This window comes from Cydia strobilella, chromosome 5 (assembly GCF_947568885.1).
Source record: "Cydia strobilella chromosome 5, ilCydStro3.1, whole genome shotgun sequence".
Classification (NCBI taxonomy): Eukaryota; Metazoa; Arthropoda; class Insecta; order Lepidoptera; family Tortricidae; genus Cydia; species Cydia strobilella.
In genome coordinates this window covers 9,912,916-9,931,325 of record NC_086045.1, presented here as the reverse complement: position 1 = coordinate 9,931,325, position 18,410 = coordinate 9,912,916, and the positions used below count along the sequence as shown (strand labels likewise).

Sequence of the window (18,410 nt, the reverse complement as noted above, 5' to 3'; positions counted from 1 at the left end):
ACAAAAAGAAAAGATTGGTCGGCAATATAGCTAATCCATCTAAAACTAGAACCTCATTTGCTATCCCACAGTTTAACATAAAATCCGCACACCTTTACAATAAAATTAATAAATTACTAGACATACACTCCAAATCTTACCATGATTGTAAAAAGCTCCTAGCACATTGGCTAAAAACTAAATCATATGATGAGACAGAGAATTTACTACGTTGAATCTAAACAATCGCACGCACACACATGCACACGCACATGCACACACGCACGTACACACCTACACTCACATCACACATCCACACACGCTCTTACACACACACAGAAAAGATCTCTCTTTACGCTCATATTATTTCATACATCTACATGTAACTTTTTAAATTGTGTTTCTTTTAATTCCTAATGTAATATAAATGTTAATTCTAAAATGTTAGATTAATCTATATGTTTGTTTAGTTTAGGTTACTTTATTTACATAGTTATAGTTTATAGTTAGCATGTTAAATTTAGAATTGATTGTATTAGTCGTGTTATTGTTTCTATGTAAAAACATAGTTAGGGAAGAGCGGTGTCTCCCGACACAGGCATTCTTATGCTTACTGGGCGGCTCCATTCCTTTAAATCATTATGTAGTGCTAATTTATTAAATAAAGAATTTTTGTATTTTTGTATTTTGTTTTTTGTATCTCTATGCCAAAAATATAACCTTTCATACTTAGCAGAAAAGTTCGAAAATATATGCAAAAATCTATATAAACTTGAATGCAAGTAATAATTACATAAACAACATATCGATTTCAATGTTTAGGGTCAGGTCCTATAAATTAATTTCTTCAAAATTGAACAACAAAACTCACCGATTAAAGGTTATCAGTTCGTGCGTATTTTCTTTTCTTCCTGCGATTTACAGCCCTCGATCACACAAGACATTATCACAAAGGAAACTTCAAACCATTACAAATAAAAAGTCAGCACGTTTTCCAAGAATCTTTCAGGAATAGCAACAATATAATTAAAATAAACCAAGATGACCGCTGTAAGCCGACTTAATCATAAGAAGTATGGCTTATAAAATAAATAAGATAAAAAAAAAGATGACCGCTGAAATTCCCGAAATATTTCAACTAAAATAATACGACTATGTCAAGTTGTTACAGTTGACACCTACCTGTGAAATAACGAACATATATTTTATTTGGCTGGATTATAATAGAACCACATAGAACCATTTGACATTTTCCTCAGTTCATCTTATAACAATACTGAAAAAAACGAAAGAACTTGCGGATTGTTGTCTCACTCACTCATAGACAAAAAGTGATAGCGTGTTGTGAATACGATACCTTTTACCAGGCTTTTATTTTTGCCCGACTTCTATGCTTTAGTCATTATTCTGAGGTATTTTGGACCACCATCAACAGAGGCGCCAACTGGTGAGCAAAAAAACGATAGCCCTCATTCTAAACAAATTCGAATCGATAATCCTAAACACACATCAGCACATCACTAGGTGTAATCACCCTTCTGTCATTTTTACCGGAAATTTCGCCCGCCACCCGCCGGCCGCCATCCAAATCCATCCTCGGCAAGACGCGCAAGTCCCGCCGTTTTCTTTTTTCAACCAGCTTAGCGGTTAAATTAAAGTGCTTCTTGATTATAAATTAAGAATATAACATGGCACCTAGGACTGCAAAAGCCAAGGTACAGTAATAGCAGTGTTTTTTATTCTGTAGATGCGATGGCTTCCACTTTTATAAACTGGTTCGCTTTGTTAGTGACCATCATTGAAATGCTCGTTTTCTGTAAAAGTTTCAGTGCTTTAAGTGCCGGTTTTTAACCTTATGGCAGGATGAAGTTTTTTGATTCGTTCTTGTCTACCGACCCATTCAATTATTGTAGTAATTTAACTGATAACGACTTTTCCGCGTGTTGGGTATAAACACCCTTAGCGCCTCTTTTTACGACAAAGCATGCATAAAAATGAATACAAATTTGAACTTTTGCTCTCAACTGACAAGAGATGCATTGAGTCATCCTCGACTCGTTTTCATTGTTCTTAATTCGTATGAGTCTCACGTTTATGGGCGTTCTTTCTAATGTTCTAATGTTAAATTCGCATTACTTCATCAAAACATTATTAAATTTGTGCGTTTAGTCAGAATCATAACTAAATGAATCTAATTGCTAGGAACAATATTTTATACTAAGACAGGTTATACAGATTATGCTTTATATTTAAAACTTGAAGGAAGGAAAAGTTAGTTTGTTATAAATACAATATACAAACCACCTTGTTGTTCCCATGCTCTATATAGAAATGTTAGCTTATTTATTAGTTAGTGCTGGCTGTATCTCACTCACTTAATTTAAACTATCTGGCATAGAAGTCAGATAAATTCATATGAAGTATTATATACAATAGCCATTAAACTCAAATATATGGGAACAATTTTATTATGCATAAAAAATCATTAGTAATGATGTACTTTAATTTTGTTATTAATAAAGCTTTTGCATGTTTATGCAAAATGAACCTTAATCTTAACCACAATAATTCTGCGGCATAACATATAGCTTTTTTTTCCTATTTCTGCTTCCCCTTATACTTTTTGGTATAATGATTATTTGTCCTTAAGCTCATACAACCTAATTGTGGTAGCCCTAACATGGAAAGGCAGAAAATGGTTTGCCCTAATAGGTAATTTCCTAATTTTAATTGACATATTGAATAGTTGTACTAATATTGTGTTCCATAATAGATATTTATCATATTACTTATTTGTCCTAATTCTAATGTCCTACCCTACTGTCCTACTGTCCTACTTTTTACCAGTCTTAACATACGGCAGCCAAACTTGGGCTCTAACAAAGAGCAACTTAAAAAAACTACAAGTATGTCAAAGGTCCATGAAAAGAAGCATGATTGGAGTTAAACACCTGACCCGGCCGCCAGTCACAGCCGCACCGAGCAGCCGTAAACACGGGATAATGCACCAAACTATTACTGTATGCCAACAAAATATTGCTGCATTGGAGCATAAAACCCTTCGCCTGGAAGTGTTATTACAAGATGAAATTAAGTGTGACATCCTAGCGATCACGGAACACTGGCTCCCAATTTCAAAGTTGAAATGTGTACAGATAGATGGTTACAAACTAGTTTCTTGTTTTTGTAGGGTTAATGTGTTGCACGGTGGATCGTGTTTATATGCGCGAGATAATGTTAAATGCGTTGAGAATATGGAGTTAGTGAACTTATCGATAGAACGGGACTGTGAAATTTCTGCTATAGATCTAATTGATTACGACTTAACGATATTATGTATATATAGAACGAATTTAATTAGCGTAAATGACTTCCTAATTGCCTTTGGACGGGTACTCAATAAGATAAATGAATTAGACCTACATTGTATAATCGTAGGAGACTTCAATATTAATTGTTTAGGCGTAGCTAGTACAGATTTAAAAAAATGGTCAGACATACTTCGCTCTCATGGACTAAAGAATGTAGTGGACTTTCCTACTCGTATCACTCCCACGACGTCGACCTGCCTTGACCATTTGTATTTAAATTTGCCGATAGGTTCGGTCACCGTTAAGCCTGTGACAACTAACCTCAGCGACCACCTCGCTATTAAAGGAGAAGTACGATTACCGGATAAATGTATTGTTAACAACTCTAGTACATATGTTAGATCCTTCTCCGAATTAAATCAAGCTAATTTTACGGCAGCTATAAATAATGTAGATTGGAATGAGATACTTATAAAAAACAGTGATGCAAAAAACCTTGCGCTCTCCATTATAAACATTATAGTCAGTAAGTTTGATATTTGTTTTCCTTTGCGAAAAAGAAAGACAAGTATAAAGCATGACTCCTCTTGGATTACCACAGAAGTAAAACTATATAAATCCTTATTTTTTGACATTTTAGACTTTAGAAATAAATTTCCAAATAATGAATTACTGAATAATATTATACTTGACATGAAAGGTCACTATGATAAGATAGTTAAAAGTTGCAAATCTAGTCACCATAATAATATAATTAAATCTAGTACAAACACAGCTAAAGCGATGTGGAGTGTTATAAATAAAGAACGTGGAAAGTATAACAGTCCGACATTAGATGTTACAGATGTGATTCGCAAAGATGACGGGTCAATGTTTGACAGCAAGAAACAGGTAGTCGACGCAATGAATTGCAGGTTTCTGAGCGCTGCAGCAGCGTGCGGGGCGCCGACCGCAGACGTCGCCGGCGCCCTGCGCGCGCTGCGCGAGGCTCGGCCTGCCTCAAATTGCTTGCTCACTCTCCGCCCCTTTACAGCGGATGAGGTATATCGCTTGGTAACCTCCCACATTCCACCGAAAGCCTCTAAAGATGTATATGGCATAAGTATGATACTACTGAAGCTAGCGCCGATTCCTTTGTCTTTTGCTATGGCGGAGCTTTTTAAGCGCTGTATAAATGAAGGCACATACCCAGAACCATTAAAAATAAGCAAAGTAGCCCCTATTTTTAAAGGAAAGGGTAGCAAAGGAGATATAGACGCATATAGACCAGTCTCAATCATACCAGCAATAGCGAAAGTCTTCGAAAATGGCCTAAGTACTCGTCTTACTAGCTTTTTAATCTCCACCGGTAGCTTATCAGATAGGCAGTATGCGTACCGCGCGGGCAGATCCACGACCTCCCTGACCCGCGAGCTGGTTCGGCGCATAATGGCCGCCAGAGAGCATCAGAAGCAAGTGGCCGTCTTGTGCTGCGATCTCTCAAAGGCGTTTGATGTCGCCGACCACGCTGTGCTCGAGAGCAAGCTACAGTATTACGGCATCCAGGGCTCTGTCTTATCTCTATTTAGGAGCCTTCTTCAGAATAGATCGCAAGTCGTTGTCGGTGATGGAGGAAAGGTGAGATCGGATCCATCGGGAGCACAGATGGGCGTTGCGCTGGGATCGTCTGTATCTAACCTTCTATTCTCTCTGCTTCTAAATGACCTGCCGGACGCTATAAAAACAGGGGACGTCCTTATGTATGCTGATGATGTTGCCGCTATTGTAACAGCTTCAACCATAGATGGCGTCCGTCAGGCATTGAACGAAACTGCAGCGCAGCTTGCTCTGTGGTTCAAAACAAACGGCCTCGCACTGAACCTAAAAAAGACTCACTACATTCATTTCAATTTAGCGGGCCGTGCTATGACACCACTCCCTGTTCAGATTGATGGAACATCGCTAGACCAAACCACCACCACAACCTTTCTAGGGTTTGAAATTGACTCGGGTTTGAAATGGGATAGGCACGTCGACAAGATGTGCAACAGAATAGCTAGTGCCTGCTACGCTCTAAGCCGAGTAGCTAGGACAGTGACTCCAGAGGTTGCCCGTACGTGTTACTTCGCTATCGTCCACTCTCTCTTGCAATATGGGGCTGAACTCTGGGGTCGCTGTGCCGAGTGGGAAAGGGTTTTTCGCCTACAAAAACGTGCCATCAGAATCCTTGCACGAGTACCAATTGATACACCAGCTAAACACCTGTTTAAAGAGTTAGGCATACTTACGTTACCTGCTATTGTAATTATGCAAATAGCAGTGTATGTGCGTGAAAATATTAACACGTATAAAACAAATGGCATGGTACATGGTCGCAATACTCGAAATGCAGATAAGCTCGTTTCTATCAACCGCAGGCTAGCCAAGTCCTCGAAACTGACTCTTGTGACGGGCCCCAAGGTATATAACCACCTACCAAAAAATATAACTGCGGCTCCTAATGCAAGCAGCTTTAAGCACCGCCTAAAAAGATGGCTTATTGAGCGCCCGTTCTACAATTATGACGAGTTCATAATGACCAAGGAATTATAATTGTAAAAACTACTTGATTACTTTCTATTAAGTGTTGACTTTTATAATTAAGTAAGATTTATATAATTAAATTATTACCTTGTATCTTTTTGGTTTAAACTGATATGTAATGTGATTGCGCTTACTATGTAAGGATTATTTATTTCCAGTAATTTTTTTAAGTTGTACCCAGACTGACATGTAAATTAGCTTTACCAATAAAATGATTATGATTATGATTATGATTAAATTGAAAGATAGATTCAGAAACAAGGTTATTAGATCTAAAACACGTGTGGAAGACGTAACCATCAAAGTTAAAACACTCAAATGGAGGTGGTCAGGTCATATGATCAGGGGCAAAGAGAAATGGAGTAAGAGAATTATATGGTGGTTCCTAAAAGATAGAAAAAGGAAAAAAGGACCACCAAAAATGAGGTGGGAGGACGAAATCGTAAAATTCGCAGGGAGACACTGGACCAGACTGGCGCGAGATAGAGGAAATTGGAAAGGGATGGAAGAGGCCTTTGCCAAACGGCACACAGACCAAACCGATGTTGTCTGGTTCGATAAATTATATGTAAAACTATGTTTAGATAAGATATGTACAATATAAACTTTTAAAATGTAAAATTTGTAAAAACAAAATATGTCTGAATAAAAGGCTTATATTATTATTATTATATGTCCTACTCGTATAATTTGGGGCATTTTCTATGAAAAGTGACCTTATTGTCGACGGCGCATACGCCGCACAGCGTCGCGCGGCATTGTATTTATATCGGAGTATCGTTTATAATGGCGTAAGCGCCATCGACAATAAGGTACCACATTTAGTCTAACGATTTTTTCCTAATTTTGATTATCCTAATTTGTTTTAATCTCTGTATGGGTAAATTCGTTTTTGTAGGGGGTTGCAGTCTTAGGACTGCGCTTCTGGCAACCATTCGTTTTCGTGGGGTTCGCAGTTCTAAGTTCTAACTTTACCTTCTGGCAACAACTCGTTTTCGTGGGGTCGCAGTTCTAACCTAACCTATGCTTCTGGCAACAATTCGTTTTCGTCAGAGTTGCAGTTAAGTTACTTTAAGAAGCAAATATACTTTCTGTATCCATTTGTGTTGTGATTGATAATAAGGTTTTTTTTTTTTCAAGAATATAAATCGCTTATCGCGTTTTTATCGCGTATATATATATATCTTTACTTGAAAAATAATTATAGTGTGTAACTAGCCTTATGAACCCATTTTGCATGTACAAGCAGCCTTAAAGTTTGTAGTCTATGATTGTTCATTATTTTAGTATGTGGGTATTTTTGCACTTTGTAATTTTTCCTCAGTCACCCGTTGACCACGAACGCTGTAAAGAGTTCGAAACGTCGGGATGTATTATAAATTCAATATACGCGATATAATCCGTTTTCATAGTTTTATTTCATGAATATAAATCAAATTGAATATGGAAATATAGAATGGGCCAGGCCACAATTTGGCACACAAAATTAGACTAGTGGATTGTTATGATAATCATTATGGCTATTGAACATTAGGGCTATACATATTAGGAAGAAAAAGTTATGGTAAAATAATTTAGAACAAAAGTTTTTATGAAAACCAATGTTCTGGTAAAGAAAATTAGGATTTTTGATCATTATGGTAACAATGCTTAGGACAAATTAAAAGTAGGGCTTCCATTACACTATGGCAAGTAATTGTTATGTATGATAATTGATCATTAGGTTAATAACCCGGTAAGACAAAACTGTCGGGGCAAGTGATTTTAGGACAAAAGTTGTTAGGAATGTAGAGGTAGACCCAAATTATTTAGTCAATTTGTGTAAAATTGACCTGAACATTTTTTATTTTACAAGCGTTTTATTAACTTGCAATGTACCTGTGTTTGTATGTATGTACTGATTGTACGGGTCAAATCTTGCAAGTTAAATTTGACACACTTCGCGACTTCCAATGAAGCTGAAAATTTGCATACATATGTAAGTTGGGTGACAATGCAATATTATGGTACCATCCAGCTGATCTGATGATGGAGACAGGAGGTGGCCATAGGAACTTGCTGTGATAAAACAAAGAAACCTAATTGTGTTTGGGGTTTTTAGAATTGTCTCTATGAGTTTTAGTTGCCTGTGGAAAGAAAAGTAATGGTTAGCGATAAAGCTTGTACCAAAAATTAAATTTTTGGCAAAAACTTATTTATTTACACTGAAAGTTTTCTTCCGTCCCTTTGTATGATCTTAAATGTACCCCCAAATCAGCATATCTACAATTTAACATCTGCTTTTATTTAGAATAAAACATACAATACTCTAGAAATATATGATTTAATTCTATATTTTAATTTTAAATAAAATTTTAATTGAGTGGGTATAGCATTCAGTATGTCACTCGTATATTATCTTATACAAAATAACAGGTCATTAAATAATAATAATTATAGCTACACTGATAAACATAATTTTTTTTTTTTGCAGAAAACATCAAACACAAAAATTGCAGAAAATGAAGTACCTAAAAAAGGCAGAGGAAAAACAAAAACTGTGGAAGAGCCAGAGACTGATGTTGTAGAAACTGAGGTGGTGGGTGATGTTCCTGTCATAGATAAGAAAACCAAACGAGTCAAAAAGGGTGAGGTTGAATCCAACGGACAAGAGGAAACAAATGGAGTAACAGAAGAAAAAGCCCCTCCGGCTAAAAAGGGTAGAAAGAAGAAGACTGACACTCCAGAAGAAAGTAATGGTGTAGATGCTGATGAGGATAAAACTTCTCACTCTAACAATGAACCTGAAGCACAATCAGAGAGTAATGGGCCAGCAGAAGAAGTGCCTGCATCTGGAGGAAGGGGAAAAAAGAAGCCAGCAAAAAAAGAGGCGGCTAGCAAACCCAAAGCGGAACCAAAGTCAGCAAGAGGTAAAAAAGACACAAAGCAAGAGACTGAAAACGAAGATAAAGAAGAAGGAAATGAAGATCTAGTCAAGCCCGCAGCCAAGAGCAAAGGCCGCAAAGGTGCACAAAAAACGAACAAGGAATCTGAAACACAGGAAAAGGGTGAACCAGATGACGAGATCAAGGAGTCCCCCAAAAAAGAAGGAAGAAAGAGAGGACAGACAAAACCTGCTAAAGAAAACACTCCAGAAAATGAGCAAGGTGAGCAGGATGTTGAAGACAAACCTGCTGATGAACCTAAGAAAAAAGAACCTAAAGGCAGAAAAAATAACGCAAAAAAGACAGCAATAACAGAAAATGAAGATGAGGGGACTAAACCAGAACCTGCTTCTAAAAAAAGAAAAGTTACAAAAAAAGATGAAAAAGGTAATTTCTATATTTATTGGTATTTTCTATTTAGCACCAAAGTGACGCAATAATAAATATAGCTGTAGTTATTGGCATACAAAGCACTCTTTTTTGAATAACTCCTTAGTAATCGCAGCTACATAGAACCCAGAGCCATATAAGCTAACAAACTTCAGAAAGACATGTACTTCTATTTTATTTCACAGCATTTTCATTAGATTTGATAGGCATAGAGCTGGACAAAGCTAACTGCATGGCATTTGCAATGACCAAGTGAGGCAATATCATCATTAATGTCACATTTCTATGAAAATATGATGTTTATCATGAGTGTCTCACTTTGTTTTGTTCAAGTTGGTGCAAAGTTAGCTTAGACGGGCTGAGTACACAATGAAATGCTTTGTCTATGCTTGCAAAAGTCAAGCATTGTCACATAAAATAAATGACATTTTCATTAACATTATATTCTAATTGGACATTTCTATAGCCTTTTATCACAGATCATTGAAAATTTGTCTAAAAATTAATTGCGTTATAACATGAATATTTTTATGTCAGATGATGTGAAAGCTGAGGTGGCTGAAGAAGCAGCCGCCGAGCCAAAACCTGCAAAGGGCAAACGCGGCCAGAAGAAGGAAGCCCCCGCCGAGGCCGAGGAGGCCACCGAGGCCGGCGACACGGCCAACAAACGACGTCGCAAGGCCGCCGACGAAAAGGGTAACTAAATACCGCTATGTTGTTAATTATGTCCAATTACATTATTCTGTGTTTAATATTACTCTGAAACATGTTTTATTAATAAATGGTTTTCAAATATTATTATTTTGAATGCTTTTATTTATCTATCATCCCCTTTTCTTTAAAAATAACTATTGGATTGAAATGACAAAAACTACGAGAATGACATAAGGAAAGCTTTTCTACCTATATAAAGTTATAATAACTTACAATAATTAAGGCCTGTAGCTTTATTTATATTACTAACCAAAGAAGCGGTCCCCGGGGGTCTACTTAGATCTTTATAATATGCATCTTGTATAAATATGGTTTATGGTTGGCAAGTATTAAACATGGTATATTTGGTTTACTTAGATAACACTTATTATTACCTACTACTCATACAGTAAGCGGCTAAATGACACGATACACTGCTTAATGCCTCCTGTACCCTATCGGCGATGATCGTTGATAGTATCATCGGCAAGATCATCGTGCAAGCACAACGCAACCACCCGGCGATTCCCTTGCGAAACTGGTGAATTTCCAATATGACTTAGGAACTCCGGTAGCCATTTAAGAAGTGTAACCCTCTTACGATAGATGTCGCTAGGGTCCCCTATGGTGGAAAGATTCGCTGGCTATGGATGAGGTCTTGGTAGCTCATTTGGCAGAGCGCTGAAGTATCGATCAAGAGGCCGTGAGTTCAAGTCTCACCCAAGACAGTAACTTTCCACTTAAATTAATTCTACGCTTAATATTTGGGTACCCGAATTTAACAAAAAACAATATGATGGGATGGAATGTAGAATAAAATTAGAACCCGCAGACCATTATAAGGATTAGGAGTTATTTATAAGGGTTCATCCATTAATTACGTCACACGAATTTCGAGGTTTTTTGAGGAGGGGGCTCCTTGTCACACTTGGTCACATTTGACAAACCCCTCCCCCTGGTGTGACGTCACATTTTTCAATGAAATCGGCAAATCGAATTAAGTATTATTAATATTTTATTAAAATATTTTTGACAAAAGAAATATTAGTAATTTTATAACCCAAAGCCAAAACAGATTCGGAAAGAAAATGAAACGATTATCGTTCCAAAAACTTGTCTCCCCCCCCCCCCCCTAAACGTGTGATGTAATTAATGGATGACCCCTATCTTGACTGCCAACCACTTGACAAACAGAATTTTTTTTTGCTGAAAAACACTTTACCTAGATTTCATTTTACAGTATCGTCCGAAGACAAAAAAAGTAAAGCCCCACTCAAAAACAAATCCTCCACTAATTATGAGGATATAGATTTTTCGAATAAATCAGAGACCCTGCAAGGTAAAGAGTGGAATCTAAAAATATCCAGCTGGAACGTCGACGGAATACGAGCTTGGTTGAATAAAGGGGGTCTCGACTACATAAAATACGAGAAGCCCGATATACTGTGTCTACAAGAGACAAAGTGTGCTAAAGACAAGCTCCCAGATGAGATAGCTAATTTGCCAGGATATCACGCCTATTGGCAGGGGAGTGACACGGAAGGCTACGCGGGGGTTGGGATCTACACAACGAAGCTGGCTATAAGCGTTCAATACGGACTGGGTAATGAAGAATTGAACGCCAATGGGCGCATGATCACAGCCGAGTACGAACAGTTCTACCTCATCTGCACGTACGTGCCCAACGCGGGCCGGAAACTAGTCACGTTACCCAAGAGACTGCAGTGGAACGATGAGTTCCGCAAGTATGTTAAAGCGCTTAACAAGAAAAAACCTGTCATCATTTGCGGTGACATGAACGTTGCACACAATGAAATTGGTAAGTAACTTACATCAATTGTATGATTTTAGACTTTAAAATGACCCTCGGGTCTGCTGATAAAGTCGAAAGGAGACTAGGGCTATAGTTTAGTTAGGCTCTCAGTAAATCTTTTGCAGTTTGCAACTGCATATTGATCTTGTCTCGAAAATCAAAATGTTGTCCGAACTTCAAAATCTCTTTGTAATGGGGTTAAGAGGCCGGTGTCGGTTTTAGTCGCAAAAATGTAAAATTTATAGAATTAGTCGGCGAAATTGTACACCTTTTGTTACCTAATTGAAATAACAAGTACTGGTTTCTATTAGCACGTCTTCTTATCTTGCCTTTTATCAGATCATTTTTTTAAAAAACAGACTCACTAAATTAGTAATCATTTTTTTTCTGATGGACGTTTAGGCAAACGCGCGTAAAGCACTGATTTTGTCTCTTATTTGTAAATTTCCTAAAATTTGGACTGCTAAAAATGGTAATTTGTATTACACGTATTCTGTACTTGACCTTTATTAGATTACATTTTTGTTATATGACTTAGAGTTCAAGGAAATGAAAGTTAAACGAATTAAATTTTCTCCAGAAATTACTTCAAAACAAGTGACAATTTCTCTGAAAATCGACTTAATTTCAACGTAATTTTGATACTTAAACAATCTACAACATTTGCTGAAACTATTCTTATACATCAGTTTTGTATAATTTACCACCATAATTTTTTGATGATTTTTTAAAAACTGCCCCTTCTTTCATATATTACCGGTGGCGCACGCTCGCGACCTCATTATTAAAAGGCAAGATAAGAAGACGTGCTAATAGAAATCAATACTTGTTATTTAGTGATTACGTAACAAAACGTGTATAATTTCAACGACTAAATCTATCAATTTTACATTTTTGCTCCAAAATCGACATCGGCCTCTTAAAAACCGGACAAGTGCGAGTCGGACTCGCCCACCGAGGGTTCCGTACTTTTTAGTATTTGTTGTGATAGCGGCAACAGAAATACATCATCTGTGAAAATTTCAGCTGTCTAGCTCTCACGGTTGATGAGATACAGCCTGGTGAAAGACAGACAGACGGACAGAGGAGTCTTAGTAATAGGGTCCCGTTTTTACCCTTTGGGTACGGAACCCTAAAAACTTCCAATTGTTCACTACTAACAAAGATAGTGTATAAAGGTAGTGTATAAAGGTTTATTTTCATAGTAGATTTTGTAGTCACAGTTAATTTACTGCCATCTTTAATAAAAATATTAAAAAAAATATGTATATATAAGGACTAGCTGTTGCCCGCGACTTCGTACGCGTGGTTGGTGGTTATATATATTTTACATGAGCATAGAACATATCAGCAGCAAAAGATATCAGTAGGGACGGTTAATCATTTGTTAATAATTATACAACGCATGAAATTTGTCTTTCACAAACTATGAAGTTTCAAGCCCCTGACCGAAAAAAAATGTTCTCGATATAATCTCTCTCAACCCTCCTAGAAGATTTTCTAGTGCACTATTTAAAAAAAAATTTCGCTCCCGATGCAAACTTTTCAAAAACGTGACGGTGAAATCAGTTTTCGTCTCTTTTAATATAATGCCCTTTTACCAAGTTTCAAGTTTCTAGCTTAAAATAAAACTTGTACCACATATAAACTTACATCCCCTTTTTAACCCCCTTAGGGGTTGAATTTTTAAGAACGTTGGAATAACTTTTTTTTGTAATCTTAAACAATGCCTATCTAAAAAAGCACTTGTAATGGATTCAAACTTTCAACCCCTTTTTAACCCTTTTAGGGGATGAATATTTAAAAACGCTTAAATTTTGTTTTCTTGTAGGTATTCTAATAATATGCCTTTATACAAAGATTGAAGTCCCGTACTCCAAAAATGTTTGATTTCCATACAAACTTACAACCCCATTTTTGGGGGATGAATTTTTGAAAAAAATACTGAAATTAGTTTTCTTCTCTTTTAATTAAATATCTTTCTACGAAGTTTCAAGTACCTACCTTAAAATAAAATTAGGACCCCTACAAACTTTTAACCCCTTTTTAACTTGGAATTCGATCTCAAAATTTTACCTGCACTTATTTTACTGCAGCGCCATCTGGTTGAGCTGTGCACATTCAAACTTAACTATTTAGTTACCGGTTTCAGATCTCGCGAATCCCAAGGCAAACAAGAGGAATGCCGGGTTTACGCCGGAGGAGCGCGCCGGCATGACCGACCTGCTCGGCGACGGCTTCGTCGACTCATATCGACATCTCCGGCCTGACGACACGGGCGCCTACACCTTCTGGACCTATATGTCGAACGCCAGGGCGAAGAATGTTGGATGGTAAGTAACGTTGAGGATTTAAAACTGAGATGCGTTGATGAATGTAGTATAATGTACTATATTGTCCTTTTAAATCGAAAAAAGATAGGTGCTAGTGCTACTGTGGTGCACGGGTTGTCCCATGGGTCAATCTCGTAGGACAACTATCTAGTTGAACCTTTATGGCGGTATGGCAGAGCGACGCCATCCCGTTCAATCACGTAAGTACTCGAGTACACTCAGTCTTCTCAATGCATCCGCTTCAACAACGATAGTCTACCACCGGGTCTGCTTAAGTCTGCTTTTGACGGCCACATCTACGCTTTGCTTATCTCGCTCTCGTTTAAAATGGTGTCAGAAGCACGAAGAGCAGTTAAAATTGGACATCATTGCGAAACATCATTCTAATCGAGATTTTCGCTAGTTTTGGAAGTCTACAAATCAGCTAAACGGTAAAACAAGCCTGCCCGTGAGCGTCGATGGGTCTATAGCAGAGCTATTTAGAGATCATTTTACAGTTAAGTCACCTTTGGGACCATCGCAGGCGGCGGATGCTGCGCACTGCGGCTTTAGTGGGCGGGAGATGTGTACTCGGTTTACAGCGAAAGATGTAAAAAACGCTATAAGTTCGATAACGCGAGGGAAGTCTCCCGGTCACGATGGCCTCAGTGTGGAGCATCTGCATCATGCTGGTCATCATCTAAATAGAGTGCTTGCGATGTTGTATACTTTTTGTGTACAACACTCATACTTGCCTGCAGACATGATGAAAACTGTAGTGGTCCCAATTGTGAAAAATAAAACTGGCGACGTCAGTGATAAATGTAACTATAGGCCTATTTCCCTCGCTACAATAGTCGCAAAAGTGCTTGACTGTCTGCTGAACCGACAATTAGACAAGTGCTTAACTTTACACGATAATCAGTTTGGTTTTAAACCAGGTCTATCGTGAAAGTGCTATTTTGGCGCTAAAGCAGACAGTTAGGTACTATACGGACAGGCTGACAGCCGTTTATGCTTGTTTTCTAGACCTATCTAAAGCATTTGACCTGGTTAATTATAACATCTTGTGGCAAAAGCTAGATAGTCTGGAAATGCCGGCCGAGGTTAGTAGTATTTTTAAATATTGGTACCATAACCAGGTCAATGTGGTCAGATGTGCGGATACATATTCACAGCCGTATGGACTAGAGTGCGGTGTGAGGCAGGGCGGGTTGACCTCGCCTAAGCTGTTCAACCTCTATATGAACGCGCTTATGGAGGAGCTCAGTAACACCCGTGTCGGTTGCCATATAGATGGAGTGAGCGTTAATAATTTAAGCTACGCTGACGACATGGTGTTGCTGAGCGCCTCGGCGTGTGGACTTGCCAAGCTCATCTCCATTTGCGAGCGATACGCAGCGAGCCATGGGCTAATTTATAATTCTAAGAAAAGCGAGTGTGTCGTCTTTAGGGTTAAGGGTAAAAGCCCACCGCTGTTTCCACCTGTTAAACTATATGGCCAATCACTAAAAGTTGTCGATAAATTTAAATATCTAGGTCATGTGGTGACATCCGACCTAAAAGACGACGACGACATTGAGCGCGAGCGCAGAGCGTTGTCCGTCAGAGTGAATATGATAGCCCGCAGATTTGCTCACTGCTCGAGGGAGGTAAAGCTCAGTCTCTTTAGAGCCTATTGTACTTGCTTCTACACCAGCAGTCTGTGGGCAGACTATACGCGTAAACGGTACAACGCTCTGCGCGTTCAATATAATAACGCGTACAGGGTGCTGATGGGGCTGCCTAGGTTCTGTAGCGCGTCAGGGATGTTCGCGGAGGCGCGGGTAGACTGCTTCTACACCACTATGCGCAAGAGAGCAACCTCCCTGGTGCGCAGAGTCCGGGCTAGCTCCAACAGCATCCTGACCATGGTTGCAGACAGGGTTGACGGTGTTTATTTGAACAACTGCTGCCTCATTCATGTGCGCAGGAACTTATAAATATTTAAATCTGTAAATAAATATATAATACGGAATTGATAATAATATAATTAATTTTGCTGTTACTAACCGTAGTATAAGATTACCCATAAGCATTACTCACACTGATTGATCCTAGTTGGTCGTTGAATAAAGAATTTAATTATTTTTTTTATCTAAAGGGGCCCACTGACTATCAGTCCGCCGGACGATATCGGCCTGTCAGTTAGAACAAAAATTTGACAGTTCCGAACAACTGCCAGGCCAACATCGTCCGGCGGACTGATAGTCAGTGGGCCCCTTTATTCTATTTTTGGCACTTAATATTTTAGAGTCTGAGTCAACCAAGATGAGTCTGCAACAATGTGGTTGGCAACTGTCAAAGGTTTGCAGAGATGGCGCCTTCATAGCTTGCCCCTTTTTCTATGAGATTTGGCTTAAAGGGCTGGCATCCAGGGCATTAAAAAAACAAAAATTTGACACAATTCTAGGGATTGACAGGGCAACAGGGCAAGCTATGCTGGCGCCATCATTATTTCGACCGGCCAACCCCATTTTGATAGCACACGCAGTGCGTTATTTTAAACGTCAAACTTCTACGAAACTATGACGTATAAATAACACTTGCACTGCGTGTGCTATCAAAATCGTTGCAGACTTATCTTGGTCTAACTCTAGTCTAGTATAGATTGAAGTCTGTATTCAGTTTCCCCGAACTAAATATTGAAAATTTTCTTGAGTGTAGTATAAAAAAAATCGATAGGTAAATTTAGCTCGTTATATTTCATACAAAATGTATTCACTCCGCCTATCCCAGAAAGGTGCATTTACACAAAGTGTTGACCTGGTCCACGCATTATTTCTGGACTTGAAATCCAGCCTGCTCCTTGCTATAAGACGTCCTTCGACAACCTCCTTCCTTCCTTAAAGGGATAAGTTCGCCTTTGTACTGCCTATTTCTGTGCCATATTTGTGTTCTGTGTTTTGTACAATAAAGAGTTTATACATACGTAACGGGTGCCCCAAAAAGGACGCGAGATTTCAATTTGCCGCCATTTTTGTATTTTAGTGCTGGCAACGTGGCAACCCTAAAAAAATATTTGACAGCGGAATGTTTAGGGTTTGTAAAAATGGCGGGTTATACGAAAGATCAACGCGTTTTTATTATTGAACAATATTTCAAAAGTAATGAAAGTTTGGCGGGTACGGTTAGAAAATTCCTAGTCGTGTGATCTCTCGATTCGGTGATCAGAATTGACCCCCTAGATCTTGCGATTTAACGCCTTTAGAATTATTTTTAGGGTTATTTTAAGTCTTAAGTCTATGCCAATAAGCCCACAACCAATCATGCTTTAAAAGAGGAAATTCGACGCTGCATCGGAGAAATTCAGCCGCATCTATGCAAAATGGTCATAGAAAATTTTGACAAAAGAGTGCGTATGTGCCAGCAAAGCCTAGGAGGACATTTGCCTGACGTATTATTCCACAAATAACCCAATTTTATGTATTTCAAGATTTTATATACAAATGTATTATAACGAAAAAAAAAATGTGTGTTCATCAATTTCAAATCTTGCGTCCTTTTTAGGACACCCATTACATACATACAACCTATCCAAATCCGAAGTTATCTTTTTGAGCACCTTGGATGAAGTCAAAATGGAAGTGGTACTTTTTGGCACGGTAATGAAGAGATCGTTTGTTTAGCTCGTCAGCAAGCAAACCGCTATTCAAGAGTGGTATCTTCAAATGCGCACTTCACAACGGTCGAAAGGTCGAAGTAGATTCGTCGAGGTTCTTGCCGTTTTTGAGCATCTGATTATTACTACTTCTTATCAAGTACCTGATGGCGGAATTGGTGGAGCTTATTGCAGGTTAAAAGCATTATAGTTATTGAATTTTTTTTTCAGGCGACTGGACTACTTCTTGCTGTCGGAAAGGTTACTACCATCCCTGTGCGACAACGTCATACGGAGCGAAGTGTACGGCAGCGACCACTGCCCCATCACTCTCTTCTTGCACATCACCAGTGCTGACAAACCTAAGGAATAAATTTACTTCCAATATAAGTGGGTGGATCAACTTTTATTGTTGTTACTCTGTCCCGTTAGCCAGACGATAATAGTAGCATAGTTTGCTATAAGAAGTACTATCGACTAACACGCTAAGCAGATATCCCATTAACGAAAGGGCTTAGGGTCATTGCGCTAGTTTTCGTCCACTTAACGGAATTTGAATAATATAAACCTACCTTGCCGCACAAATTTGGACTTATTGCAATCCTTAATGTGTAGAAAATGATATTTCGCAAGTAGCGAATAAAAAATAAAATATATTAAGTATTTGCTACTCCGTCAAGTGGACGAAAACTAGCGCAATGACCCATAACATAACTGCCAAAAAAATATATTTGGTTAAATACCATGAAACCAGGAGTTTAAAAGTCGCCCAAGGCACCATGACCG

General features: G+C 38.3%; 1 protein-coding gene across 1 annotated transcript; it reads left to right on the top strand.

The window, feature by feature from the left end:
* Window positions 1-1,518: 1,518 nt before the first annotated feature.
* LOC134741662 (recombination repair protein 1) lies at window positions 1,519-18,276 on the top strand. Its single transcript, XM_063674524.1, has 6 exons — window positions 1,519-1,694; window positions 8,326-9,163; window positions 9,704-9,862; window positions 11,100-11,678; window positions 13,825-14,005; window positions 17,856-18,276. The coding sequence occupies exons 1-6, from the start codon at window positions 1,668-1,670 to the stop codon at window positions 17,995-17,997; spliced, it is 1,926 nt and encodes a 641-aa protein (XP_063530594.1). The 5' UTR covers window positions 1,519-1,667; the 3' UTR covers window positions 17,998-18,276.
* The last annotated feature ends 134 nt before the right edge of the window (window positions 18,277-18,410 follow it).

Excerpts from the sequence above, each read along its gene's own strand:
- LOC134741662 (XM_063674524.1), top strand. The coding sequence starts at position 1,668 with ATGGCACCTAGGACTGCAAAAGCCAAG. Across the intron at positions 9,164-9,703 it reads TACAAAAAAAGATGAAAAAG|ATGATGTGAAAGCTGAGGTG; the intron begins GTAATTTCTATA and ends TTTTTATGTCAG. Across the intron at positions 14,006-17,855 it reads AGGGCGAAGAATGTTGGATG|GCGACTGGACTACTTCTTGC; the intron begins GTAAGTAACGTT and ends TTTTTTTTTCAG.